Source organism: Mesoplodon densirostris, chromosome 5 (genome assembly GCF_025265405.1).
Source record: "Mesoplodon densirostris isolate mMesDen1 chromosome 5, mMesDen1 primary haplotype, whole genome shotgun sequence".
NCBI classification, from domain to species: domain Eukaryota; kingdom Metazoa; phylum Chordata; class Mammalia; order Artiodactyla; family Ziphiidae; genus Mesoplodon; species Mesoplodon densirostris.
Genome location: NC_082665.1, coordinates 148,411,860 through 148,438,457, shown reverse-complemented (window position 1 = coordinate 148,438,457; position 26,598 = coordinate 148,411,860). Strand labels below are relative to the sequence as shown.

The 26,598-nt window shown below is 50.7% G+C and overlaps 1 protein-coding gene across 3 annotated transcripts in view; it reads left to right on the top strand.

Annotated features, from left to right (window-relative positions):
- Positions 1 to 26,598, top strand: part of MRAS (muscle RAS oncogene homolog) — a 60,550-nt gene that overhangs the window by 10,384 nt on the left and 23,568 nt on the right. For all 3 annotated transcript variants that reach the window (XM_060099629.1, XM_060099627.1, XM_060099628.1), the window contains exon 2: positions 15,291 to 15,501. In XM_060099629.1, the coding sequence (XP_059955612.1) occupies positions 15,309 to 15,501 (193 nt within the window). In that variant the 5' untranslated portion in view covers positions 15,291 to 15,308. The remainder of the gene's footprint in view (positions 1 to 15,290; positions 15,502 to 26,598) is intronic.

Genomic DNA, 26,598 nt, shown 5'->3' with positions numbered 1-26,598 from the left:
CATCAGGAATAGAATGTGCTTCCTTGCTGAGCCCTGGGGTGGCCCAGAGGCAGGAGCAGTGATCCTTCATCCCGCTGGGTGGCTGAGGTCTCCCTGTAGAGGAGGCTGCGCTGGGCGCCTCGCGCGGGCTGAAGGTGGTGATTCAAAAGCAGCCGCTCGGTGCTTTGTGACCGCCTGGAGGGGTGGGATAGGGAGGGTGGGAGGGAGAGAGACGCAAGAGGGAAGGGATGTGGGAACAGATGTATATGTATGACTGATTCACTTTGTTATAAAGCAGAAACTAAAAAAAAAAAAAATTTTTTTTTTTAAATAAATAAAAAGCAGCCGCTTCCTTCCCCTCCTGCCCCTGTCCTGAGTGCTCTGGGGCAGCCTGGAAAGCAGCCTTGTGTGGCCCCAGGAACCCTTCTGTGCAATCTGGTGGAGGGGACGTTGGGGAGAGTTCCCACAACATACTTATGAGGATGAGGAGGAGGAGGACAGTAATAATAACACTTTCTGTGCCGGGCACTGTTCTAAGCACTTGAGTGTATTGGCTCATTCTGTTCGCAGAGAAACGCTGGGAGGTGAGGACGTGGATAACAGATGAGGAAACGGAGGCGCACACCCGGGTTGAGTGGTTTGCCTGACGTCACATTCCCAGCAGAGGGGCAAATGCTTTGAGTCATGACTTCTTATAAAAGTGCTGTATATAGAAGAAAGAGAGGTGGGCGGCCGGCCCCCTGGCCAATGGCGGCTTCTAGGCGGCTCCTGCCCCTTGGGAACGGAGTAGGTCTGCCCACTCTGCCCTGTGCCCCCTCTGCATCCACGGCTCACTGTCTGGCCTGGCCAGGCTGGGTAGGAGGGCAGGAAAGATGCAGCCACCCTTTAGGGTTTCGGGGGAGAGATGTGAAGAGTGGCCTCCTGCCCTTCCGGAGTGTGGCAGGGTCCCTGAGAAGACATCCCTCCCCACCTCCAGCCTGGTTCAAGCCTCCACGGCCAGGCGGCTGGACCCTCCCACCCTGGTCCTGCTTCCCTGGACTTTCCCTTTGCTGAGGAAAACCCCACACCTCCCCGGCCGCTCATGGCCTTGCCCGCCTCGTGTTCAGGAAGTTTCCCTTTTGTTTTGCTCCAGCCCTTCTCTCTGCAGTCTGCTTACTCGTTTAGAATGGGGATTGGGTCGCCTCTCCTCACCTCAGGGAAGGGCCTAGATCCTGTTTCTTTCTCATTTTGGGTCGAACATAAAATTTTTCACATTTTTCATTTATGATGTTTAACCTTTGGAATACAAACAATGGAAACAAATCAAAGCAGCGGTCCTTTTTGAATGTGCCTGTCTGCCCTCTTCCTCCGCGGGCTCTGCCGTGCTCCTGGGGTGGCTGTGTGCTCTCCCCCAGCTCAAGGTGGCTGGACCGGAAAGTTTCCAGCCGACCAAGCCCTGCAGCTGCTCCGCACTGTCGCTGCTACTTCCTTTAACCTCACACCTCTTTGCGGCCGAAGCTGGGACAGGCCAAGGCCGCGCCAAGGGTCGTCTGCCTTGGAGTGGCCACACCACGCAGTGCTGGCAGGCTCAAGGGGGCAGGGTAGCAGCAGGTGCCCCCCCACCCCAGGGAGGTGATTTATTTGGCTTATAGAATGTGTAAAACTTTTTAATTGGTAGCCAACGTGTACAAAATCAATTTCACATAAAAATTCAGATTTCTGGCTACCCTTTAAAATTTTTGACTGGAAGCCCCGTTGCAGATATGCTTCTGTCATGGCAGTCAGGTGGTGGAAGGTACCAGTGGCCTCCTGTTTACCACAGGCCCCACTGCTCCCTATTGCCTGTGCCTGTCCCCTTCTCTCATTTATCGACCTGGCCTCTGCCTACACATGAGTTTGGGGTGTCCATTGGTCTCCTGAGTCCCTCTTTCTGCTATTGCAGGGTAAAGCAGTTGAGATAGTGGGTCAGGTAGGAGGCGGGGGGCTGGAGTTTAACCATTCAGCCCTGGCAAGAAGCATCCATCTCATAGGCAGGGGGTTGCTGACACAGAGGAAGGCCTGCCCCCGGCATCCAGGCCTTCCCTTTGCTGTCTTTCACCACCCCTGCCCTTTTTCTGGGCTGGGACAGCGCTGAGGGGCAGCCTGTGAAGCTGTGCTCCGGTTGCCTCCACTAGGGAGAAAGACAGTATGAGAACCTCTGCCTTGATTCCATCAGGGGGTTCTGGGGGTGGGGTGTGGCATCCCCAGCCCGAAGGCAGGGATGGTCAGGGAACTGGGCCCTGGGAGCTACAGGGGGCTCAGTGTTTGGGAGTGTGGGTGACAGGGAAGGACCCCCTTAGAGTCACCCACTCCTCCTCTGGGCTGGTGCCCTTGTGTGTCCAGTGGGACTGCTCACATGGTATCTCCCTTGTGAGGGCCACCACCCCACTTCTCTATGTGGCCCACAGCACTTCAGCCTACCCGCCACCCAAGCAGAATCCCAGCCAACTCTCAGGGTCACCCCTGCATTTGGGGAATGCAGACAGCAGACACCGGAAGCATTTCTGTGCAGAAAGCTGTGCCAGAGCTCCAGGGTGACCCCGAGATAAGGAAAATGAAGCCCAGCCTGTGGCCCCCGGCCCCACCCCTACAGGGGAAATGTGACAGTAAAACAACTCCCAGCCCCTAGATTTGAAGGGAGAAGAGGCAGCGTGGCCGTGTGGCTGAGCTGGGAGCTCGTGGTCACTTGCAGGTGGCGATGTGTGGCTTGGACAACCATGGAACCTTGGGGACCTCAGGGGCTGCACAGAGCCTTCTCCATGAGGTAGCTATGATGAATCAGTGGAATAGTGGCTGCAAAGCACACTGGCTGCCACCTGCCACCTGGTGACACTTCGTAGACGCAGGCAAGGCGGCTCAGTGGAAGGAGGCCTGGGGAGCAGGAGAGGCCGGGAACGAAGGGGTGGCTTTGGGAGCCTGGGGTGCAGGGCGGCCGTGCCTCCTAGAGGGAATGTTTTCACAGGCCGGGGAGAGTGAAGAGGGAGGGCGGGCAGACAGCATTCCCGGGCAGACTCCGCGAGGCCCTACGCATGGGCGCCGGGCGCCGGGGACGTGATGCCGGTCAGCTCAGGGAGGGCCCGTGGGGAGAGCTTCAGGCTCCGGGGTGGTTTCCAGGAGGAGCACTGCGCCCGGGCTTGGTTGAGGCGTGGCCGCGCTGGAGTGGCGGGAGGGCGGCGCCCGTGAGGGGGGCCCAGGCAGGAGATGTGCCACGAGGCCTTGGCCTGGGATTTGAGGTAAAGGGATGTTGGAGCTGCGGGGGGGAGACCGAGGAGAGAGGGGTGGGGCGGGCTGGCGGGGGTCCTGTGTGCGGGGTTGAGCCTGAGCAGCCCAGGGAGGGGGTGGGGGGAGGGCTCGCAGGAGCCCCTCCTCCAGGCATGGGCCGAGGGAGCAGCTGAATCAGGATGCAGAGCAGCCTGCCAGGCTTTCGGGAGTCTGAGGGCCTCACTTTGGGGAGCCCCAGAGTGTCCAGAAGACGACCCTCTGCATTGGGGTGATGGCCAGGGTGACTTTCCCGATGGGCACGCAGATGCCAGCCTGAGGCTGGGCAGCTCCTCCTCAGCTGCGGGTGAGACTGCCCGGCCCTAGGGAAGTCGGAGTGGCCCCCAGGACTGAGAATAAGAATCCAAAGATGAAGCCACTTCCTCCTCTCTGCCCCTCGAGGAAGCTGCGGGCCAGGCGGCAGCCCCGCCCCTCACCCCTGGACTGAGTGCAGCCCCAACCTCCCTGTGGTGGTGGGACATGGGGACACAGGGGCCCGGGCATTGGGGTGCGACCTCAGCCCGTGAGGGCCAAGCGGCCAGTTGGCAGCACCTCCGTGGCCCGGGGACGCCAGTGGAGCACGTTGTTCTGAAGGGTCGTGCGGACCCTGAGACGCCGAAGCCCCCGGTAACCCCTCAGATCGGAGACCCCCGCAGACCCACCCAGCCGCCTGGGCTAGCTGGGCGGGGAGTGGGGCAGAATTCTAGTGTTTAGTTGTCACTCTGGATGCCACACCCCAGCTTCGCCCTTTTCCAAGCTGCGCCCTCGGGCACGTGCCTTAACGCCTCAGACCCTGCTCCCCGATGGCAAATGGGGAGCCAAATGCCACCCCACACAGCTCTGCCGTTGGGCCTTTGTGGCCAGGCCAGCTCCGCCTGCGTGACCTTCCCGCTCCCACCCGGCCTGCAGCCCTTTGCCGTCTGCTTCCCCTCGCCTCTCCCCTGCGCTTCTGGAGCCCTCGGTTTGTCCTGTGCACGTTATGCAGCGTCCGCTGGGCTTTTCTGGCTGGTGAACTTCACTGCGGTCATCAGAAAGAGCTGTGGGCCTGCTGGGCCGCGCGGCCTTCCAGCGAGCCTGCATGGCGCGCCTGTGGGGAGGGGAGGGGAGGGGAGGGTCCGGGGGCCTCGAGGTCATGCGGGGCCCCTGTGCTTCCCACTGCCGCGCCCTGCAACCCCTGCACTTGTCCCTTCATCAGTCTGTGCTGATGAGCAGCCACTGCGTGCCAGGCACTGTGCCGAGTGCTCTGGATACAAAGACAAACACCCCCAGTTGTCAGGCAGCCTGCAGGGGCTCCTCCCCACTCCCCTTCCCACCGCCCCGCACCCGTCACGCATGCTGCGCTCCAGTCACAGGCGCTGCTTGCAGAACTTGGCACCTTCTTGGTTTTTCACACCTCTGTGCTTTACAGCTTTGCAACTTCTGGTCCTCACCTAGGATATGCTTGTCCCTATCACTTACCTTAGCTGATACCTACTTGGCCTTCAAGACCCCATTTTGTCATTGCCTCAACCGGGAAGCTTTCTGCAATGCCCCCAGGCTGGGTGAGATGCCCCCCGCTGCCCCTGTGCTCCCACTTAGCCTTGTATACTGTAGTCCTCTGTCTGTCTGCCCCCCGCCCAACACACACACCCCATGAGCCCCAAAGCCGGGCGCTGGGGCTCATTCATCTCCATCTCCCCAGCTCCGAGGGCCAGGCACATTGGAGGTGCTCTGGGAGTACTGACTGGACGTGCAAGTCTTCCGGATCTGACCCTCTGTGTGCACTGGGGGAAGGGTGGCCAGCACTGGCGGCCTGTCCACTTTACTCCTCCTGGATCATTCTCCTCTGGGCTCAGGAAAAATGGGCCCTTTCTCATGTCATGTGTCCTTAACAGGTTTTTCTTTCCAAGGATAAATCCACCAAAATGGGAGGAACCCAGAGAGGGGCTAGGTTTTAGGATGGAGAGCACTTCCGGGTTTAAAGACCAGAGGGAGAAACCGTTTCATGCTGACTTCCCAGCAATTTGGTATCTGCTGCGCAGTCTATTCAGTGAACAAGCAACTCCTGAATATTTGGGGAAATGTCTTTGAGGAGCTTAAATCTCCTTCATCATTGGGTCAGCAGCATGCGGGGGCTTGTTGTCCTCCAGCGTGGCTGCGGTGGGCTGCCCCCCAAGGCGGAATGGGGGAGCTGAGACAGCCGGCAGATGGGCGTGAGAGCGCCCCGAGGACGGAGTGGCGAGGGGCTGAGTTCTGTTGAGCTGTCATCTGTGGAACCAGCCAGTTTGCAGGGCATGAGCTCAGGAAGGACTCTGGAGAGGCAGGAGGGCTTCCTGCAGGAGGAGGGACGTGGGATGGACTTCGAAGGATGCTGGTGATGGTAACTCCCTGGTGTTTAGTGAAGGCTCTCTATGGGCCAGACACTGGGCCAAGCAAATAAATGTAGCCTATCATGACCACCACAAGTCACATGCTGCCACTGTCCCCACTTTTACAGAAGAGAAAACCGAGGGACAGAATGTCAGTAACTTGCCTAAGGTTGCAGCTGTGCGAGTTCCTAGCTCAGGCTCCTTGGCGAGGGGTTCCAGGTGAGGCGCCAGCCCCAGGCTGGGCGGGGAGCAGCCGGTGCGTAGGACCACAAGGGGACAGGCTGGGGCAGGGACCAGCACAGTGGAGAGGGCCCCAGACAGGGGTGCTGAAATAGGAGGTCTCAGAACCCCTCCCCGGCGTTCCCACGTTGCTGGCCAGCTGCCTGATCCCTCAGCTTTCTCCCTGGTCCTCAGGGCAGGAGCACCTGGCAGTACCAGACCTGTGCCCTCTTTGGCAGACTTTGTCCCAGTTGGGATGGGGGGGGGCGTGTCTGTTCCCAGTGACTAGTATTTACCCTGGGTGCCCCTTGGGCCCTGACCTCTCAGCTGCTTCTCCCGCAGGGGCAGCGGTCCGGCCTTGGAGGCCTCCCTGACTCTGGCAACACCTCCCCGGCTCACTGCTGGCCTCTTCCCAGCACTTCTGGATCTCCTGCCTCTGGCCTGGCCCGACTCTGCACCCACCCACCACGCTGCCCGCCACGAGAGGTTGCCTAGCATGACACACTGGCCACGGGCTCTGGAGCCACACTGTTGTGGTTTTAGATCCTGGCACTGCTGCTTTCTAGCTGGCTGACCTTACAAAAGTTATTTTACTTCTTTATGTCTCAAAATTTCTTCAAGTGTAAAATGGGGACAAAGTTATACCTCACAGGGTTGTTAACGACAATTAAATGAGTTAAGTTGGTAAAATCTTCCAACAGCATCAGACACATTGCCTACGTTAATTAAGTGCTCCTATTATTTTTAACATGATCACCCTTGTAATTATTATAGCAGGTCATTTCTGGGACTCATAGTGCTGGGTTGTAGATGGCTAAGCTCCAGGCTCTGTCAGGAGGTACTCACACACTAGCAAGTAAGACCCTGGTGTTAACAGTTGTGCTATAAGAAAGCACGTGGTACTTGGGGTTCGTGAGTAAGGTCAAGGGCCTGGCTTACTTCAAGCACTGGCCTTCGTCTGGATCTCAGGACTCCTGTCTGATATTTCTGCCCTGCTGTTAGCAGTCCAGGTGTGATCCTGGCAGAGGAACTTGGATTTAATGGGGTAGAAAAGCCGGGGGCTGATGTATTACCCGGAAGACTTGGGTAACAGAGTTCTCCAGAGATAGCCAGGCAGGCTCCCCGAGAAGGTCCTGAGCCCCTCCCATGGAACAGGATGGCCAGTAGGTGGGATGTTTTGGAGGGAACCTAAAGAGTAGCGGGTTCGATCTGGGACGGCAAACAAGTTTCCTCTCCGGACCAGTCACCCGGTTCTGGCTGCCAAGGGTGCTGCGTTGAAAAGGGTTGTAAGACGGAGCAGGAAAGAGGACCACGATGGACTGTGGTGTCTGCCATGGCTCTGGGAAAGTGGGGGAGGCACCCATACCACATACCATCCAGACCTGATGATGTTTAAGGGCCTGTACAGCATAAAGTAACACACGGTTGGATTGGTGGTTAAATCTTAATCATCAAGTGAGCTGAATGTACTGGCTTCCCGGAGGGGTTGAGTGATGCAGTGACAGTGCTGGGCTGGGATTAGCAAAGGTGGGAGACAAAGGGCAGAGCAGAGTCTTAGGGAGGGGAGAGTGGAGCCTTAGGAATGCCAAGGGGCCTGGACCCCTGGCGGGGCTGCACGCCATTTTTGCACAGCCTGCAAATCAGCAGCCCTGGGGGAGCTGCCCATTTCTGGGAATTGTGCAGAAGGGACGGGCAGCTCCTGGAATGCAGAGCCATTTCCTCCACATGGGTTGGGTCACCCCCCAGTGTATCCTCATCCCCCTGCACTGGGCACACCCAGACGTCACAGAGATGAGATTAGCTTCCCAGGGCTGATTCAGCTCAATGTGAATGAAAGTCCACTCACTCTCCCAAGAGCTGCATTAATACTGAATGTGTCCCCCTCTTCCAGCTTTATTTACCAGACAACTTGTAGTTTGACAGATGGGGTTAGGGGAGGTCTTTAAAATCATTAGTATGGAAATAGAGAAACAAAAAGCAGTGAGAACTAAACCTTCATTTAAGTTGGTAGCATCTTTGGGAGAGGCTCTGGGATGACCACTGCCACAGCGCCTACAGTCAGAGAAGATGAAGAGTGCCCTATGGGTTACGAGTCACAAAGACAGTCAAGGAAAAGTCCTGTGCTGTTGCAAAACTAATGACCAAAAGAATTCTAGGCAGTGCAACACGACGGTTCCAAGCCTGACCTTCGGTGTCTGATCCATGCACTGCTGATGCCCACTAAATAGTGGGGGTTGTTACTGCTATGTAGCCTCTCCTGGGCACCTTTTCTTCTGGCTAGGACTATGATACCACTTCGGAAGTGGTGCTGGGGGGATGGGGAGCATGGAGAGGCCAGGAAGCCCGTGAGCCCCTTGACAGTGTCTGCAGCCAAAGCCATTTCTTCTACCGTGTGCCCACTTAGAAAAATGGGCAGTGTTCTGGGCTGTTCTTTTGGGAAACAAGCTCTGTAGAAGCCCTAGAAACTGGGAACTTGGGGAGAAGGCGGCAGATTTGGTAAGAGATAATAAACACTGGGCACTGCTGTTTTGGGGGGCTGCTGGGGCCCACTGCTGTCCTAGGATTTGTTACTGTGTTGGGTCCTCCAAAAGCCCTATGCGTTCAGGTGCTCTCAGGGCCATGGATGGGGCAAGCAGGGGTCCAGATCACTAGGCTCTAGCACACTGGAGCGGGCCCAGGGGCCCAGCTGCTTTGCACATCAGTGCAAATATGCCCTCACTGGGGGCCCTCCAGTTTCCCCCCCCACCACTGGGACTGTAATTACACATTCTTGAGGGTCCTGTTCCGTTTTATAGATGGGGAAACTGAGGCTCCCTGAAGTTAAGAAACTCGCTCCACATCACACAGGGAGTCCATGTCAGAGACACAAGTGGAACTCAAGCTGCCTGGCTGAAGAGTCCAAGGCTATGACTGACACTCCACCCCAAGCTGCCCCCCTGAGAACAGAGGGGGCTTTGCACAAGGCTTCCCAGGAGGTCTCAGGAACCCGCTCCAAGCACACTTTGAAAATTGCTGGGTGAAAAGGTTATTCTGGGGTCATGGGTCCACCCAGGCCCCCCTTCCTCTCTTCCTAGGGACACGAGCCTACCCCTGTCCGAAGGGAGGGTGTCACGCCCTGCTTATTGGGCCAGTATGGAGTAGTCAGTCAGCGAATACACCCTGAGGTTCCCACGTGTTGGGCCCTGCCTGGCCCTGTGAGAGGTCAAGAGAATGAGGAGACGTGGCTGTTGTCCTCTTGGAGCTCCCCAGTTGCTGGGAAGATGAAATCTGCCATTCAGGAAACCACTTCAAACCAAGCAGGCTGGTGCTAATCGTGGGGAGAGAAAGGGAGCAAAAGACAGCCACCAAAAAAGCTTATTTCTCAGCTGAAAGATGCCTAAAGTTTTCGTATACATGTCATTAAAATCGTCGAGGCAGTGATACTGCCTTTTTTTTTTTTTACATCTTTATTGGAGTATAATTGCTTTACAGTGGTGTGTCAGTTTCTGCTTTATAACAAAATGAATCAGTTATACATATACACATGTTCCCATATCTCTTCCCTCTTGCGTCTCCCTCCCTCCCACCCTCCCTATCCCACCCCTCCAGGCGGTCAAAAAGCACCGAGCTGATCTCCCTGTGCTATGCGGCTGCTTCCCACTAGCTATCTACCTTACGTTTGGTAGTGTATATATGTTCATGCCTCTCTCTCGCTTTGTCACAGCTTACCCTTCCCCCTCCCCGTATCCTCAAGTCCATTCTCTAGTAGGTCTGTGTCTTTATTCCTGTCTTACCCCTAGGTTCTTCATGACATATTTTTTTCTTAAATTCCATATATATGTGTTAGCATACGGTATTTGTCTTTCTCTTTCTGACTTACTTCACTCTGTATGACAGACTCTCGGTCCATCCACCTCATTACAAATAGCTCAATTTCATTTCTTTTTATGGCTGAGTAATATTCCATTGTATATATGTGCCACATCTTCTTTATCCATTCATCGGATGATGGACACTTAGGTTGTTTCCATCTCCGGGCTACTGTAAATAGAGCTGCAATGAACATTTTGGTACATGACTCTTTTTGAATTATGGTTTTCTCAGGGTATATGCCCAGTAATGGGATTGCTGGGTCATATGGTAGTTCTACTTGTAGTTTTTTAAGGAACCTCCATACCGTTCTCCATAGTGGCTGTGCCAGTTCACATTCCCACCAGCAGTGCAAGAGGGCTCCCTTTTTCCCACACCCTCTCCAGCATTTATTGTTTCTAGATTTCTTGATGATGGCCCTTCTGACTGGTGTGAGATGATATCTCATTGTAGTTTTGATTTGCATTTCTCTAATGATTAGTGATGTTGAGCATTCTTTCATGTGTTTGTTGGCAACCTGTATATCTTCTTTGGAGAAATGTCTATTTAGGTCTTCTGCCCATTTTTGTATACTGCCTTTTAGAAAGAAGTTTCCAGTATGAGCCGGGGTTTGGGTTACTCTGGCACTGGGAAGGGCTCTGGGAGCGGTGGTTGCCATGGGAACCAGCGCTTAGCCGCCTCCTCCGCCCAGGGGCTGCGGTTCCAAAAGTTGGTTTCTGAGTTGAGCGGGCTGTCTGGAACCTCAGAGCCATTTCCCATGGAAACAATGTTCTAACTGATGGGTGACGTTGCCACACGAGCCTGTTTAATCTGACTGCAAGGGAGCTGAGGTGGCAGCGGGCTTCTGATGGGGGCGGGGGAGGAGGCTGGGAACGGCGGAGCCTCAGGGTGGAGGGAGGGAGGGAGACTGGGTCCGCCTCTTCTGGGAACAAAGTAAACAAGGCGAGAGAACAAACATTTGAGCACCTTCTTTAAGCTGGGCTCGTCTCATACATTTTAATTTCCCGCTTAGAGCAATCCTGCAAAGGATGATTCTCTAACCAACTCCATCTTTCAAGTAAAAAAACTGAGGCTGTGTGAAAGGTTAACTCGCCCAAGGTCGCTCAGCTGGTGGGTGGGAGAGTATCAGGCATGGAAAATCGGTGGCGAGACTTGAAAGGGAGCCCCGGGCCCACCTTATTCCACCGTCCCACCTCGAAGGGGCCATCTATGACCCCCAAATGGTGAAGAACCAGCGTTCTAGAATGATCTCCAAGGTGCCAGTCTAGTTGAATAGACTGGAGAGGAGAGGGAGGTCGTAAATGGAAACAGTTTGCTCCTTAAGCACCGACCAACTTTTTATCCTGTGGTGACTTTCGTCATAGCCTCTGGTGACTTTAAAAATTCTTTCTCCACACCACGTGAGATCAGCCGATTTTGTAGGAGTGTGGTGCACGCCCCTTGGCATTTTGACTGCCCTCCCTGTTTACAAAGACATCATTTTAGTCAGGGATTATTTCGGGGGAGGTTGAAGACTGGAAAAACATGTGCATCAAGAGAAGATCTGCCCGAGAGCCCTTACAGATTGAGGGGTTTTCTGGACTCATGGTCCCGCCTTTGTAAACCTGGGCTCACACTTGCTTCCAGGAAGGGTCTTAGCTGTGTGATCCGTCTGACTTGGGAGAAGGAGGGAGACAGTCCCAAGGCCTGGCCAGGAGAGCTGCGCCCGAGCCCTCTGCGTGGGGAGGGGAGGCCAGTGCTGTGGCTGGTGGGTTGTCTGACGGTTGTTCAGAAAGACCATTGTTGGGCCCCCAGTCCCTCTAGCTGACGTCTGTCCTTGCTGATGTGGTGCCGGGCCTTAGTGATCCAGGGAGGGACGAGATGCATCCCTGCCCTGTTGTGCACAGTAAGTATAGAAGACGTCCAGTGTGGTGGTGGCCTTTGCACCAGGAACTGCGGGGCACGGGGTCGAAGGGGGTGCCTCCCGGGAGGCGATTCCTGGGCCTGACCTGTGAAGAGGTGTGCGCCCTCCCCAGGGCCCCAGTAGGAGGTGGGGCGGGCAGAGGGCTCCAGGGGACCACAGGGCACACTGGGGAACACAGAGTGGCTTGGGAGAGAGTAGTGTGAGCGGCTGCAGCATGGGTCCCACTGGAGAGGTCAGCGATGGCAGCCAGTGACTGCCTTGAATGTCCCGTGAAGGGACGAGGACTTGACCCATCAGCCGTGGGAAGCACTAAAGGGTTTCTCCCCGCGAGGGACCCAGTCCAAGGTTTGTGTTAACCGTGCATTCTAACCCTGTTCCATTGAGCCTGAGGTGGGAGGGAACCCCAAATTGGCCCCCCGTGGTCTCTCAGGGCCCAACTCCTGAGTGCAGGGCACTGTGAAAGGAAATCGGCCCTCATCTGACCACTTCCTGCCAGCTGCCTTGCTTGGCAAGCAGAGGGCGATTTTTTTCAAGTCCCCAGGTGATTCTGCTCTGCGTGGTCTGAGCACCGCCTCAAAGGTTGGTCCTCTATCATATTTACTAGTGTATGTCTCATCTTCTTTTATTTTGAGAAGAAAATCAAGGGAAACGATTTTCCTTCCCGATACCTTCCCACCCACTTAGTATTTTTTTATTCACATTGCTGCCAGCGAGAAGGGAAGAGAGCGTTGATTTTTATTTATTTTAATTTTTTTATTGAGGTATAGTTGATTTACAATATTAGCTTCATGTGTACAACATAGTGATTCAAATTTTTATCGATTATACTCCATTTAAAATTATTATAAAATATTGGCTGTATTCCCTGTGCTATACATCATATCCTTGGAGCTTATTTATTTTATTTATTTATTTTTTAAATTAATTAATTAACTTATTTTTTATTTTTGGCTGTGTTGGGTCTTCGTTTCTGTGCGAGGGCTTTCTCCGGTTGCGGCGAGCGGGGGCCACTCTTCATCGCGGTGCGCGGGCCTCTCACTGTCGCGGCCTCTCTTGTTGCGGAGCACAGGCTCCAGACATGCAGGCTCAGTAGTTGTGGCTCACGGGCCTAATTGCTCCACGGCATGTGGGATCTTCCCAGACCAGGGCTCGAACCCGTGTCCCCTGCATTGGCAGGCAGATTCTCAACCACTGCGCCACCAGGGAAGCCCCTTATTTATTTTATACATAGTAGTTTATATCTTCTTGGAAGGGAACTTTAAAAACAGCCTCTTTCATAGGCAGACACGTTCACGTGACTTAGTGTCACCATCCTCCCCAGGCTAGGACAGCGGTTCATTTTTGTCTCCCTCACCTCCCCTCTGGCCCCTTTGGACCACCAGCTCTGTCCCGTGGGAGAGCTCAGTGTGTTGAAGGCTCAGCTTAACCCCACTGTCATCCCCACCTAGGGGGGACGGGGGAACCAGATGCTGGGGCTCAGCTGGCGCCTGGTCCTTCTAGCCCGCAGCAAAGGAGTTTTAAGTCCCCACTCGAAGGAGAGGGAATCACACATTTTCAGGTGGCCCGAACATTTTATTTGGTGGACATATTTTAATACGTTCAGCTTTTCTGATACACAAATAGAACACATGCTTGTTGTAGAAAATTGAAAATCTGAGAAAGTGTCCCAAAGTCTCCTGTAGAGACAGCTACGTGCCAATTCTCTCTATGCCTAGAACCACCCTAGACATGTAGATTCATAGATGGTAGCTTCATGGAAGTATAATCATATGTACTTGCTGTTTTGCAGCCTGGCTTTTTTTTTTTTCATGTATATTATAAACCTTTTCTAGGCTAGGGAATATCGTCCTTCTGAATAGCCGTATAGTATTGCATTGTATGGATACACTTTTCTTTAACTTGCCCCCCAGTATTTAAGTCATTTCCATTTTTTACCCCTGTTCTTAACATCTTTGTGCGCTTGTCTGATTACCTCCTTAGACTGCAGTCTCACATGTGGTATAGCTTTGAGAGAGGATATGTCCGTTTTAAATTTTGATGTATTTATGCAAGTGTATTCTCAGTCCAGTTTGGACAGATTTACATTCTCACCCACAATGTATGAAAGCGCCTACTTCCCCGCCACTGCAGGGAAACCCTAAATGTCAACATCAGGCTTCAGTAACTGCAAAAGATTATGCAGTGACTCTCGCCTATAGCCCCATGGAAATCAGCGTGGCCACATAACCTACATTTGTGTCTGACATCCTTTCTGTTGAAATCTAGAATGGAGGACCCTTTTAGAGCTAAGAGCAACTGTGAAAACCCAGCCCTTTAATCTGTTAGGTAAGGAAACTAGGGCTCAGTCAGTGGCCTTCCCGAGCAGCAGTGATTGCACACAGGACACACAGTTCGTGGTCCCCTGGCATGCTGCCCGCCCCCCTACCCTTCTATGAGCCCTGAAGCTACCCAGGAATGGCCCTACCGGAGGTGGTTTGTGCTTTTCCCTAGTTAGCAGCTTAGGTCCCTGGCAACACCCTCAAACTGTTCTTTAGGTGACTCTCCTCCCTCATCCCCCACCAGTGTTTAGCCTTCGGTGCTGTCAACCTCCTCCTTCTGGAAACTCTGGGCTTCCATCACTGTGACAGATCCTGGTTTCCCTCCTATTTCTCTGAGTGCTCCTTCCATGCTCCCTGCCCGCCCCTCCTCCTTGGTACTTTGTGATGCAGTTTCCAAAGGTCACCCTTCACTTCTCTGCCATCACCTCTACACAGTCAGTCCTTATCTGTTCAGGCTCAATTGCTCTTTGGGATCCTGGTCCCATATTTCCAGCACCTCCTAGTCAGCTTAGCTCAACGTTTCTCAACCTTGGCACTATGGACATTTTAGGATGGTTAATTATGTGTTCTGGGGGTGTTTTCCTAGGCATTATAGGATCTTTAGCAGCATCCCTGGCCTCGGCTGACTAGATGCTGGTAGCACCCACTTGGTTTTGGCAACCAAAAATATTTCCAGACATTGCAAATATCCCTGGGGGACAAAATTGCCCCTGGTTGAGAACCACTGCCTTAACTGGACTCAACGTCATCAAAATAAAACTTATCCCTGATCCTCCTCTTCTTCCTCCCCAACTAAAAGAGGGGTTGACCAGATGTCACGAGAGTCTAACACGACTTTCTGCGTGATAGAGGGCAAGGAGATCAGAGAACAGAGCCAGGATCACAGAATTCTGAGAGTTGGAAGGGGCTCAGAGATGCTGAGCTCAGCTGTGCTAAGCTGTTGTGACCCTCTTTTCCTTTAAGCTCAGACAGCCTCCCATTCTCCTCAGCACCACAGTCCAATGACCAGAGTTGATGTGAAAGGCGAACCTCCTTGCCCTCCCTGCTCAGACTAACGCCCACGTGTTTAACTGTACAGGACTAGGGCAGAATTTGATGGTGGAAAAACTTCGTTGACATGGCCTGTGGCTGGTTAAAGGCCGTGTGGCATTATATCCCCAAGACTGGACCTGGCACATAGTTGACCTTCAGTAAATGGTTGAATAAATCATTTTAACAGTTACTGTCTCTGGGTGAGGGACCTGGGGTAGCACTTTTCTCTTGCATGTCTTCATTTTCAAAACTTTCTACACCTGGGAGTATTTGTTACTCTGTAAGAAAGGAGGAAACCCCGTGAATATGTTCCCCTGAGTCAGAGAAGCAGCCCCCTGTCTCATTCCACATATCTTGCCTCCCCAGGTCTGACCTACCAGCAACATGGCGACCAGTGCCGTCCCCAGCGACAACCTCCCCACGTACAAGCTGGTGGTGGTGGGAGACGGGGGTGTGGGCAAGAGCGCCCTCACCATCCAGTTTTTTCAGAAGATCTTTGTGCCTGACTATGACCCCACCATCGAAGACTCCTACCTGAAGCATACAGAGATTGACAACCAGTGGGCCATCTTGGACGGTGAGACTGGATGGCAGCCCTGCCTGTGGGTGGGGCATTACGCGGGGGTCAGGGATAGTCGATAGGCTTCAGCAGGGCATGCCAGTTTCTTCTGTGTTGCCATTATGGGATGATTGGTATAAGGCTGTGTATGTTTTCCAGGGTGAATTCTGAACAACTTTGTGGAAACCAAAATGTGTATTCAACAAAGAGGCAAGGCTAGAATCAAGCCAACTCAGTGATGTCATGTTTGTTATTTCTCTCTCGTCAGAAGCTCTGATTAACATTTATAGATGTCTCTAGCTAATTAAAAAGGGGGAAATCAATTTTTTCTCTTAATAAACATAGTTTATTTGATAATTGTCCCTGGGGTGGGGTGGGGAATCTTGCATCTGACATTGTGTTTCTAGTTTAGTCTAAGTTGGTCTGGAGTAGCAGTTCTCAAAGTGTGGTAGCCAGGCCAGCTGCAGGGGCACCAGCAGGAAACTTAATCAGAAATGAAAACCCTCAAGCCCTACCAGTTCAGAAATTCTGAGGGTGGGGCCCAGCAACCTGTGTTTTAACAAGCCCTTCAGGTGATGAAGTTAGAGAACCACTGTTCTAGATTCTTACTGATTCTTACTTTATACTATCTGAGTCTCGAAACAAAGAGCCATTAATCATAGAATGTCATTCTAGGAGGGGAGCTTTGTAAACCACTGGGATACAAGTCCTCTATCAGACATGTGATTTGCAAATGTTTTTTCCTAGTCTTTGGCTTGTTTTTTATTCTCTTAACAGTGTCTTTGAAAGACGAGAGTTTTTAATTTTGATGAAGTTCAGTTTATCAGTTTGTTCTTTTAGGTGACTCTCCACCCCGCTTCTGGTGTTGTGTCTGAGAAATCTTTGCCTGACCCAAGGTCACAAAGGTTTTCTCCTGTGTTTTCTTTTAGAAGTTTAATGGTTTTAGGTTTTACATTTAGGTTTATGATCTACCCTGAATTAATTTTTGTATATGGTATGAGGTATGGGACAAAGTTCGTCTTTTTGGTATATGGATATGCAGTTGTCCCAGCACTATTTGTTGAAAAGATTGCCCTTTCCCCACTGAATTGCCTTTTTTGTACCTTTGATGAAAATTGATTGTCCATATATTCTGTTTGATCTGTTGTCTGTCTTAACACCATTAGCACACTGTCTTGGTACCTGTAGCTTTATAATAAGTCTTGAAATCAGGTACTGTGAAATCTCCAACTTCATTCTTTTTCCAAGTTGTTTTGGCTAGCCTAGGTCCTTTGCACTTCCGTGTGAATTTTAGAATCAGTTAAATTCTAAGATTCTAGATTTTGATTGAGATTGTGTTGATTCATATTCGTATGGGTGAATAGGAGGAGAATTGACATCCTAACAATGTTGAGCCTTCCAACCCATGAACACAGTGTCTCTCTCCATTTATTTAAGTCTTCTTTAATTCGCTTATCAATTGTTTTGTAGTTTTGAGTGCATAGGCCTTTCACATATTTTGTCAGATTTATACCTACCTCTGTATTATAAATGATACTGTTTTTTTAATTTCAGTTTTCAATTGTTTATTGCTAGTATATAGAAATACAATAGAATTTTATATATTGTAACTTGCAGCCTTGCTAATTACTTATTAGTGCTAGTGGCTTTTTTTGTAGATCCTATTGGGTTTTCTGCAGAGATGATCATGCCTGTGAGTAAAGATAGTTTTACTTCTTCCTTTCCAATCTGGATGACTTCTATTTCTTTTTCTTGCCTTATTTCATTGACTTGAAGACATACTTGTCTTGTTCTTGATCTTCAGGAGAAAGCTTTCAGTCTTTCAGCATTAAGTATAATGTTAGCTATAGGGTTTTTATAGATGCCCTTGATCACGTCAAGGAAGTTGCTTTCTATTCCTAGTTTGCTGAGAGTTTTTATCAGGAATGAATGTTGGATATTGTCAAATGCTTTTTCTGTGTCTATTGAGATAATCATATGGGTTTTTCTTTTTTAGTCTTTAATATGGTAAATTACATTGATTAGTTTTTCTAATGTTAAACCAAGATTGTATTCCTGGGATAAACCCCACTTGGTCATGATATATTATCTTTTTATATATTGTTGGCTTTGATTTGTTAAAAGTTTTTAGAATTGTTGCATCTATGTTCTTTTTTTAAAAATAAACTTATTTTATTTATTTTATTTTTGGCTGCGTTGGGTCCTCGTTGCTGTGCACAGGCTTTCCCTAGTTGTGGTGAGCAGGGGCTACTCTTCGCTGCGGTGCACAGGCCTCTCACTGAGGTGCCCTCTCTTTGTCTCGGAGCACAGGCTCCAGGCGTGCAGGCCTCAGCAGTTGTGGCACGTGGGCTCAGTAGCTGCGGCTCGCGGGCTCTAGAGCACAGGCTCAGCAGTTGTGGCGCACGGGCTTAGCTGCTCTGCGGCATGGGGTATCCTCCTGGACCAGGGCTCAAACCCGTGTCCCCTGCATTGGCAGGCCCACTCCCAACCACTGTACTGCCAGTGAAGCCCCATCTGTGTTCTTGAGAGATGTTGGTCTGTAGTTTTCTTGTAATGTCTGAGTAATTCTGGCTTTATAGAATGACTTGGGAAGTATTCTCTTTTTCAATTTTCTGGAAGAATTTCAATGACATTGGTATTACTTCTTCCTTAAATGTTTAGTAAAATTCACCTATGAAGACATCTGGGCTTGGAGTTTTCTTAGTGGGAAGGTTTTTAACTGCAAATTCAATTTCTTTAATAGATATAGGGCTCTTCAGGTTATCTATTTCTTCTCCAGTGAGCTTTTGTGGTTTGTGCCTTTCAGAAACTTGATCGGTTCATCAGAGTTATCAAATTTATTGGCATCAAGTTCATAATATTCTCTTACTATCCTTTTATATTCCATAGGATTTGTAGTGATGTTATATCTCTCTCTTTTTTTTTTTTTTTGGCGGTACGCGGGCCTCTCACTGTTGTGGCCTCTCCCGTTGCGGAGCACAGGGCCCGGACGCGCAGGCTCAGGGGCCATGGCTCGCGGGCCTAGCCGCTCCGCAGCATGTGGAATCCTCCTGGACCGGGGCACAAACCCGAGTCCCCTGCATCGGCAGGCGGACTCTCAACCACTGTGCCACCAGGGAAGCCCCCATCTCTCATTTTTGATATTGGTAATTTGTGTCTTCTCTTTTTTCCTAATCAGGCTGGCTAGAGATTTGAAAATCAATGTCATTGATTTTCACAAAGAACCAGTCCATTGATTTTTCCCATTTAATTCTACTGATTTCCATTCTTATGTTTATTGTTTCCTTTTGCCTTCCTACTTTGGAGTTAATTTGCTCTAATGTTTCTAACATCTTAAAGTGGAAGCTGATGTCATTGATTTGAACATTTCTTCTTTAATAAGATATTCATTTTGGTGCTATAAATTCCCCCTAACTACTCATTTAGCTGTATCCCACAAATTTTAATATGTTGTGTTTTCATTTTCATTAGGTTAAAAATACTTTCTAAGTTCCCTTTTTATATCTTCTTTGACCCTTAGGTTATTTAGAAGTGTATTATTTAGTTGCAGCTATTTAGGAATTTTCCAGAGATCTTTCTGTCATCGATTGCTATTTTAATTTCATTGTGTCAGAAAACATACAGTATATTATTTGAATTCTTTAAAACTTATTGAGGCTTGTTTTATGACTCAGGATATGGTCTATCTTGGCAAATATTCCATGTGCACATGAAAAGAATGTGTATTCCACTGTGTTGGGTGGGGTGTTCTATGAATGTCAACCAACTCAAGCTGGTAGTGTTCTCTAAGTCTTCTGTATCCTTACTGATCTTCTGTCTACTTGTTCTGTCAATTATTGAGAGAGGGGTGTTGCCTTTCACAGTTTAATTGTGGACTTGCCTATTTTTTTCCTTTTAGTTCGATCCGTTTTTGCTGCATGTATTTTGACACTCTGTTGTTAAGTGCATAAATGTTTAGGATGGATCATCCTCTTGATGAATTGACCTTTTTATTATTATAAAACGACATTCTTTATCCCTGGGTTTCAACACTGTGGCCTAGAAGCTCTCTCAGGGCAGTAAGCCGGAAAGCTGAACGTTCATAGGTGCCTTTCCCTGTTTTTTGTTTGTTTGTTTGGGCCTCGGCTTGCAGGATCTCAGTTCCCCAACCAGGGATTGAACCCAGGCCACAGCAGTGAAAGCCCAGAATCCTAACCACTAGGCCACCAGGGAACTCCCATGCCTTCCCCTCTTTTGTATCCCATCTCTCAGGGGTCACCATCCTTTGTTGCCTGATGTCCAGTGTCTTGAAATCCAGTTTCGTATATTTTGTCTGTTTTTTGGTTGTTTAGGTGAGAAGGTAAATCTGATCCCCAGTACTTCGTCTTGGCCAGAACCAGAACCAAATCATCACTCTAAAAAAATAGAACAACTTTGTGTATATACTGACTTGTACACTTTAAAAGGGCAAATATTATGGTATTTGAATTTGATTTAATTAATTTTAAAAAGCATCCCTTAGGGTTTGTCTGCCGCCCTGGAACTTGGAGCCGTTCCACCAGGTGCCAAGCACATTCTCCCTCGGGGATTTGTGTCTGGTGTTCTCTCTGTGCTCAGCACGTTCTTCCTTCATTCAGCTCTCCGTTCAAGTGTCCCTTTGTCTGAGAGGTCTTCCCTACACTAGTGCTCACCCCACCCCTGTCACTTCTGTCCCCTTGCCCAACTGTTTTTTTTATTCTGCCTTTTACTGTTGAACATATATTTATATGTGTTCAATATATTTATTTGTTTGAGTTTTTTGTCACTCCCCACTAAAAAGTAAATTTATGAGAGCAAGGACTTTATTTATTTACTGGTATGTTCTCAACATCTAGAATACTGCTTGACTCATAGTAGGTCCTCAGTAAATGTCTGTGGAATGAGTGAACGAATGAGTCCTGAGCAATATATGTGCAATCATAGGTTTGGTGGGCTAGCTATATGATTTGCCAACTGACATCAAAATAAATATATATAACCATTAAAATTAAAAACATTTATGCACTTTCTAAAATCATCTCATGCATCACCCATTTGAATATATACCACTCTTTGGGATATACTGGGTTAAAGAAATGTAAACAGTTTCTTTACTGCAGGGCTTGAAAGAACCTTCAATATACAAACATACATTATAAGTATATTGGAAGAATATATTGTCCTTAGAGTTTCCCAAAGGACTGCTTTTTTGCACCTCATTCTGGGCTAGTTCCGCAGAAGACATTCTGAAAAGCATTGCATAATGCATGTAAGAGAGTAACGTCATGCCTGGTTCAATAAATATTATTTCTATCTACTGCCATATTAACTTCTCTAACTTTATTTTTAATGATGGAGATATTTTTTAATGTTTATTTATTCATTTGTTTATTATTTATTTGGCTGCACTGGTTCCTTAGCACATGACTCTGAGTTGCTGCAGGCGGGCTCCTTAGTTGCAGCTCACGGGCTTCTTAGTTGTGGCATGCAGGCTCCTTAGTTGTAGCATGCAAACTCTTAGTTGTGGCATGCATGTGGGATCTAGTTCCCTGACCAGGGATTGAACCCGGGCCCCCTGCATTGGGAGCATGGAGTCTTAACCACTGCGCCACCAGGCAAGTCCCTCTAACATTTTTTAAAAGTAACTTTGGATATTAGATTACCCAAAGTTGTTTCTAGAAAAAATTTTTTTTCCTCAAGGGTGGTTTTAGGAAGATTTGGGGATAACATTTATAGCAGTGGAGGAAGCATGGCCACAGCATTACTTTATAAGTGTGAATTTGCAGAGCTTGTGTTCTGAAGTTCCTGGGCTCCCCTTAGGTGCTATGCCTCTGATCCTGCCCCCAGAATCAGGCCTGATTTAGGGCATTGCCCACCCAGGCCTGACTCAGGAGTAGTTACTGGATTCCCAGATTAGCACACTTCTCTACTCAATTAGGTCTTGTTTTAAGGAAAGAAAGGCTTAAAGCATTACAGCTAAATACTAATTAGTCTGGCGTTTAAAAGGATGTCCCATATTTAGGGAACTTTAATCAAAGGCTGGTTGTATTTAGGCTTGGGTGTAACTCTGACCCCTACTGGGGCTGAACTCTTCTGGGGTTGTTGGCTGCCCTGGGATGGACGGGACTATCCCTGACATCCTGCTTTCCTGGAGCCCACAGCATCCTGGGGGAGGTGCTCAGCCTGGGATGCCTGCCAAGCACTCTGAACTCTGGGGTTTCTCTTCTTCAAAATTCAGAAAGAGCAAAACATGGCAGCTTGATAATGCTGAGGAACAGGAGGAGACAATAATGATATCTGTTGGGCAGTTCCCATGTGGAAGGCCCATGCTGTGTACTCTTCGTCCTTACAAACGCTATTGTGGTGGCTACTTTTGTTATCACTATAAAAATAAAGCACGGAGGGAGTCGCACAGCCAGCAATGATTTCAACTTCCCTTTGTCTCCTATACTCTCCATCAGTGTGGCTGCGTGGGAAAACCTCTCCCACCTCACACAGCTGGTCCCTGCGCCTCTGGGAGTGGAGCTGAAATCCCAGGGAGAAGGGGGCGTGGCCTGGATTATCAGGGTCGGCAGACACACGCACCTGCCCTTCCAGCTCCTTGCCCAAGGTCTTCAGAGGACCAGGGGCTCCAGTTCTGATCTGAATCTCAGAGCAGAGATGCTCAAGCTTGCTCAGGGGGCCTTCTCTGTGGTTTCCACACTGAAGAGTCTCAGTCTTCCCACTTACAAACCTATTTCTTTTCTTTTTTTTTTTTTTTTTTTTTTTTTTGCGGTTCGCGGGCCTCTCACTGTTGTGGCCTCTCCTGTTGCGGAGCACAGGCTCCGGACGCGCAGGCTCAGCGGCCATGGCTCACGGGCCCAGCCGCTCCGCGGCATGTGGGATCCTCCCGGACCGGGGCACAAACCCGTGTCCCCTGCATCGGCAGGCGAACTTTCAACCACTGCGCCACCAGGGAAGCCCCAAACCTATTTCTTGTTGTCTTTCAAGGGGTCTCATTGCCCTGGTGCTCGCAGAATCTAAAAGATGAGATGGCCGACCTCAGGGGCCAGCAGCCAGGCTCCCCAGTGTCTGTGGGGCCCCCCAACTTTGGAGCAAGCCTGCTCTGTGTTCTTTCCCACGAGGGCTCGGGACCTTTGTCTCACCTTCCAGTGTTAAGGGCCCAACTCTGGGGACATCATCGCCTCCTCATCATCTGGGTCCCACCTCTGTGCTGTGGGGCTGCATCGGCTCCCCATCTACCTCTTCGGGGGTCTGTGACTTTGGACCCCCGACACCCTGTCTGTCAGCTGTATGACTCCCTGTATCCCAGTTCTCCGGCTTCATGAATCAGGAAGACCCGAGCCTTAGTCAAAGTCCTGGAGTTTTGTGTTTGTTTTTGTTTCTGTTTTTATTGTGGTAAAATATACGGAACGTCAAACTGACCATCTTAAGCATGTTTAAGTGGACAGTTCTGTGGCATTCAGTACCTTCATACTGTTCTGCGACCATCACCCCCATCCATCTTCAGGACATTTGCATTTCCTCCAGCTGAAACCCTGTACCTGCCAAACAATAGCTCCCATTTCCCCATCAGCCCCAGCCCACAGCAACCCTCATTCTACTTTCTGTCTCTATGGTTTTGACTACTCTAGGGACCTCGTACGGGTGGAATCATACAATATCCGTCTGTGACTGGCTTATTTCACTTACCACATGGTTCACCCATGTTATAACATGTGCCAGAATTCCCTTCCTTTTGAAGACTGAATAATATTCCATTTTATGCATCTACCACATTTTGTTGAGCCTCTCATCCGGCAATGAACATTTGCGTTTTGGCCCTCGTGAACAATGCCGCTGTGCACGTGGGCGCACAGATATCTGCTCCAGTCCCTGCTCTCACTTCTTTTGTCCTGGAGTGCTTGCCTGCCTGTTCTTCCAGTCTGTTTGGAGCTGGAAGGCGCCTGAGCGCTGTGGTATCAGCCCCCTTTACTTTACACCTGAGGAAGCTGCAGTGCAGATGGAGAAGGGACTGCCGGGCTCAGACCTCTCTAGAGGCAGAGCCAGGCCTAGGGCCCCCTCACTCCGCTAAGGACGTCCCATCCTGTCAGCTGCCTCCCGCTCTGGCCCAAGCCTCAGGCCTGCAGGGTAGGATGTTGACCAAATCTCCTGCCCACTTAACAATCTGGGCCTTCCCACCCACATGGCTGCCAGCCCCGCCCTCTGCCCAGCCAGCCTCTGGAAGCTGGCGTCTTTCTTCCGTCGACAGAGGACGGTGGCCTGCGGACACCCCTTCCCACCTAGGGGCTCTGGGGCCCCGCTCTGCAGCCGCTCCGTCCCCGGCCAGGGCTCAGTCTCTGCAAAGAGCGAAAACCCCGGCTCCCCTCCTGCACCCTCAGAAGCTGGGACGTTTCCACCCTGGCTTCCGCCCAAACCGCAGACACAAGTGCTGTTGTCTTCACGGAGGGGCCTGGACCTGGCTTTCCCCCCCCCCCAACACTTGAATCCGCATTCTTTCTGGGGAGGTGGGGGGAGGAGGACGCGGGGAGGGCAGCAAGAGGACAGGAACACTTCCTGAGGGTTTCTTCGGAGCCGGGGGCTTTGCATGGTGGGCTCTGTGCTGAGCAGCCCTTAGGCCCGCTTCAGAGAAGACCCCTCCTTGTGGCCCCCGCTAAGAGGGGCGTACGGGCCGAGCTGGCCTTCCTTCCACCCGTCCTCCCCTTTCCCTGCCCACAGTGATGTGGGAGGGATTTCCCTCTTTCCTTTCCTTTCTGAGGGAGCACGGCTGCTGGCCTGGGATTATGCAACTCAGCCCCGCAGGCCTCTCTGCCTGACCCTTTATCTCACCTCCATCAGCCATCACTGCTTGAATGCTTCCAGTGACGCAGAGCTCACTGATCTCCTGGTGCCTGGGGCGGTGCCTGCTGGGAGAAAGCCCTTCCTGACCCTGAAGCCTGGTCGCTGTCGCTTCTTCTGCCCCCAGCAGTGTTAGCAGCTACTGTGGGAGCAGAAGGTCTGCGTTCCCAGGGGGAGGGCTCTGGGGGACACAGGGTAGCAGCGGTGGCAGCAATTTTCCGATGGTACCGAAGTATTTCACCATTTTACCCACGGGTGCAGTAGCACTGGCCGAAGAGCAGCTGTGCTCACCTGTAACGTGAAGACACTAATCTCAATGTAGCAGGATTGCCACAAGGATGAAATAAAGCAATCCCCGTGAAACACGTAGCACAGGGTGTGGCCAGTACGCAGCAGTACTACTGCACCAGTGGGTAAAATGGTGAAATACTTCGGTACCATCGGAAAATTGCTCCCAGTGCCGCCACCCTGTGTCCCCAAGAGCCCTCCCCCTGGGAACCCAGACCTCCTGCTTCCGCACCTGTCCAGCAGCCCTGATTGGTAGGTCAGGGCCCTGCAGGGGAAGGAACTGAGACCCAGAGAGGTGAAATAACAAGTCCAAGGTCACACAGCTAATTAGCACCCCATTCCCTCTGACCCTGAAGCCAAGGATATCTTGCTCTATGCTCATCTTAGCCCCACTAGCCAGCCTGGGAGCTGAGGGACCGGCCATCAGCCAGTGACCTAGAGTCAGTTCAGCAGGGCTGAGTGATGCAGGTCTGAGTGCAGTGTGCACCCCTCCGCCTTCAAAGTCACAGCACAGCCTGGGGGTCATTCCAAGCTTGTCAGCACCCCAAACCCCAGGTTTTCCTCTTACTCACCTTGCTGACAATCAGGTCCTAGACTCCTGCAGTTAATTTTGGGTTTTGCCCTGGTTTCAGAGCTCCGAGTTAATCCCTGTTAGAAGTCATGTGACTGGTCTGTGCTAAGCGCACCAGCCCAGTCGGTAGATTTGACATCTCACCTGTCTGCCCTTGTGTTGGGTGACGCTGCCAGCTCCAGGCCGCGGCACAGCCGCTGTCAGCCTGTTGTCACCAGGCCCCAGGTCCGAGTGACTGGGGGCTCCTCTTTCCCTTGGGCACAGACAGCCTCTGGGCCAAGACCACCTTCTCTCATCTGTGGGGTCTGTGCCCAAATGGGAGAGAGCCTCATAGGTGTTGACTCCCTAACTATCCCTTGGGGAGTTTGGGATTGACATGTACACGCTGCTATATTTAAAATGGATAACCAGCAAAGACCTACGGTATAGCACAGGGAACTCTGCTCAATATCGTGTAACAACCTAAAGGGGAAAAGAATTTGAAAAAGAAGAGATACGTGTATATGTATAACTGAATCACTTTGCTGGACACCTGAAACTGACACAACAGTGTTAATCAACTATACTCCAATATAAAATAAAAAGTTAAAAAAAAATGAAACATCACAAATTGTGAGCTCCGCCAGGAGAGAGACTTTGCCCACCATTGTATCTCTGGTGCCAGCAGCGCCTATTATGTGCTTAGTTATTGTCTGTTGAGGGAGGGAGGGAATGAAGCACCTTGTGAAGCTCAGCCCATAGAAAGCCTCGGTAATGCTTTTGTTGCTAGGGCTGTTCTAATATGATTTATATTCAGAGAGTGGCTTGGTGCTTTCAAGAATAGGTCCTATCCCATGTGCCGATGAGGGGTCACTGACCCATCTGCCTGCATCTGGGGAGGTCCAGAGTGAGGCTTAAGCCCCTGACTTGGAGCTTCCACCTCTCCCCTTCAGTGTTGTGTGGATCGGTCTCCAAGACTTATGTATGTGGGACTATTCACTAGTTCATTCTAGAAATACTTCTGGGTGCCTGTTGCTCTCTTTGGGGCGCTTTGCGTGCAGCAGCTGGCAAAGCCAGGGCCCTGCTCTCATGAAGCTTCTGGTAGAATGGGGGAGACAGGGCATGAACAAATATGTACTGTGTCAGGTGGTGATGAATGCTGCAAAGGAGAATGAGGCAAGGTAGGAGGGAGTAGACAGTGGGGAAGGGGTTGCTATCTCATCTGTGCCCATCAGGGAAGGCCTTCTTGATGAGGCAGTGTTGGAACAGAGACCTGAAGGGAAGAGCTGTGCCTGTACCTGGGGGGAGAGAATCTTGGACAGAGAATCAGGTGCAAAGGCCCTGAGGCAGGGATGTGTTTGGGGAATAGCTAGGAGGCTAGAGTGCAGAGGAAGTGAGAGAGAAGCTAATAGGAGACATCAGGGAGATAGCTAGGGGGCAGT